Genomic DNA, 2,025 nt, shown 5'->3' with positions numbered 1-2,025 from the left:
CATAAAAAACTTTATTTAAAAAAACAGGTCAAAGTGGAAAAGTGTGAACAACTTTATTTATTTTCAGCTCCTGACATATGCATATAAACACATTTATACACAAATGTACCTTCCAGCCTAAAGGGATATTTTAGAAAATATATAGAAACAATTGAATTTTGAATTTTTATACATTGATTATTATTCATATTATATGTACATGATGCTTGAAAGTATTTGAGACGAAGACAACTTGATGCTCACGTTTATTTGTGTTTTTACATCTAATTATGTGGCTCATTTCGATAAAGAATATAGTTATTTCATTAAACTAACAGAAAAACAAATGCATTGTTTTTATTTTATTTTATTTAGAATGTGATTTTCCCTGATTTATTGAAGATCCAAACTAGCCTGAATGTTTCAAAGTAAACATTAATGTACAATGTATCGAAGTCGAGGCCCAGGGGCCGGATCTGGCCCTCTGGGTAATTCTATCCGACCCTCCAGATAATTTAATTTTAATATTATTAGTGACCCGATGTTATCTTGCCCTTATTTCTAACTTGTATAATTTAGAAAAAATATATTTTTATGGAGAATAAAATATTGAAAGTTATTTAAAGTTCAAGTTGATTTATTCTGGAAAAATATTTGTCTGTTTTTATTCATTTTTATGTTAAAAAGTTACGTGTTTAAAGTTTTAAAAATGTTTTAGTGTGTTCAATAAATGTGTATCTCGTTCGGCCCGCAACTTAAGGTGTGTTTTGCATTTTGGCCCCCTGTGATTGAGTCTAACACCTCTACTGTATAATGTTGCAGAGCATCGCTAACTTTTTTTCTTTTTAAATAAAGTACATTGTTACTTTTATTCTTAGAAATGCCTAAAAACAGTCTGAGGCGACTTCACTTTGTATCAAGCTACAAGGTGAAATGCATCGCCTTTAAACCCCCTCATTGTAGTAAAGTGATAAACTCTTTAGCTATTTTACTAAACCTTTTTTTCTGTGATCCAGGTTCAACTCCCACGAGTCAGCAGCCCATGCCATTGTGTCTGTGAATGGCACTTCAATAGACGGTCATGTAGTAAAATGTTACTGGGGTAAGGAGACTCCAGACATGATGAACTCCATGCAGCAGATGTCGATTCCTCAGGTAGGAGTTCATTTAGGTTCAGTTGGTTGTCTTGTTTGGAGCTTGTGGGGAAAATGAGTCAATATTTTGAAGCTTTTGTTGTCTGGAATAAATATCAAAAAGTTACTTAAAACATGCACAAATCTATTGTGTGTTATACAGTTTATTAGCAACAAGTATTGTCACCAGTTGTCAAACATAATGATTTAGATTTTTAATTAATTATATTGTTTATATCATGAAGTTTGGAAGTGAGGTGTCGTTTTTGTTTAAAACTTCTGCAGCAGAACAAGATCGGCTTCCCTGCAGCCCAGCCCTATGGACAGTGGGGCCAGTGGTACGGCAACGGGCCCCAAATCAGCCAGTATGTTCCAAACGGGTGGCAGGTCCCCACCTACGGTGTCTATAGCCAGGGATGGAACCAGCAGGGCTTCAAGTAAGTAGCACAGTGTGCACAGAGCTTCCCCTCTCCATCACCACCCCGTACTTCTCCGAGCACCAGCTGACGGCGGGACAGCTACAACCAGATCTGGCCACGGGGTCGGGTTCCCTTTTCTCTGGCTGGAACTTCACCTTCCTTTTCCTCCGAAGATTGAGAAACAAGCATGAACACACAGTGATCTGAACTCCTAATGCCCCTAATGTGTCTTCAGTGTCGCCTGAAGCAGTTTGTCATTTTTCTTTTTTTTTCCTGTTAAATTGTGGCTCAAAATGTTCCTAAAACAAACAAAAGATACAACACAAAATTTGAGGTTAAGTAAAATGAAAAATAACTCAATCATCAATGCAGTTTGTTTACATCCCTTGTTTAATATTTCAATGTCTTCTGAAGGATTTCATGTAATCCTCTCTTTGAAAGGTTCATTTTTAATCAAAATGCTGTGTATGTGAATGTTTTGGTCCACTATTTGA

The 2,025-nt window shown here is 36.0% G+C and overlaps 1 protein-coding gene across 2 annotated transcripts in view; it reads left to right on the top strand.

The window, feature by feature from the left end:
• LOC112148346 (nucleolysin TIA-1) overlaps positions 1–2,025 on the top strand; it is a 9,981-nt gene that overhangs the window by 5,819 nt on the left and 2,137 nt on the right. Inside the window, exons 10-11 of one of the 2 annotated variants that reach the window (XM_024275412.2) lie at positions 996–1,134; positions 1,401–1,549. In XM_024275412.2, the coding sequence (XP_024131180.1) occupies positions 996–1,134; positions 1,401–1,549 (288 nt within the window). Of the gene's footprint in view, positions 1–995; positions 1,135–1,397; positions 1,550–2,025 lie in introns of both variants that reach the window. The other variant, XM_024275411.2, reaches the window with a different exon arrangement.

The sequence above is a fragment of the Oryzias melastigma genome, linkage group LG9 (genome assembly GCF_002922805.2).
Source record: "Oryzias melastigma strain HK-1 linkage group LG9, ASM292280v2, whole genome shotgun sequence".
Lineage (NCBI taxonomy): Eukaryota > Metazoa > Chordata > Actinopteri > Beloniformes > Adrianichthyidae > Oryzias > Oryzias melastigma.
This window is presented reverse-complemented; position numbering and strand designations above follow the sequence as displayed.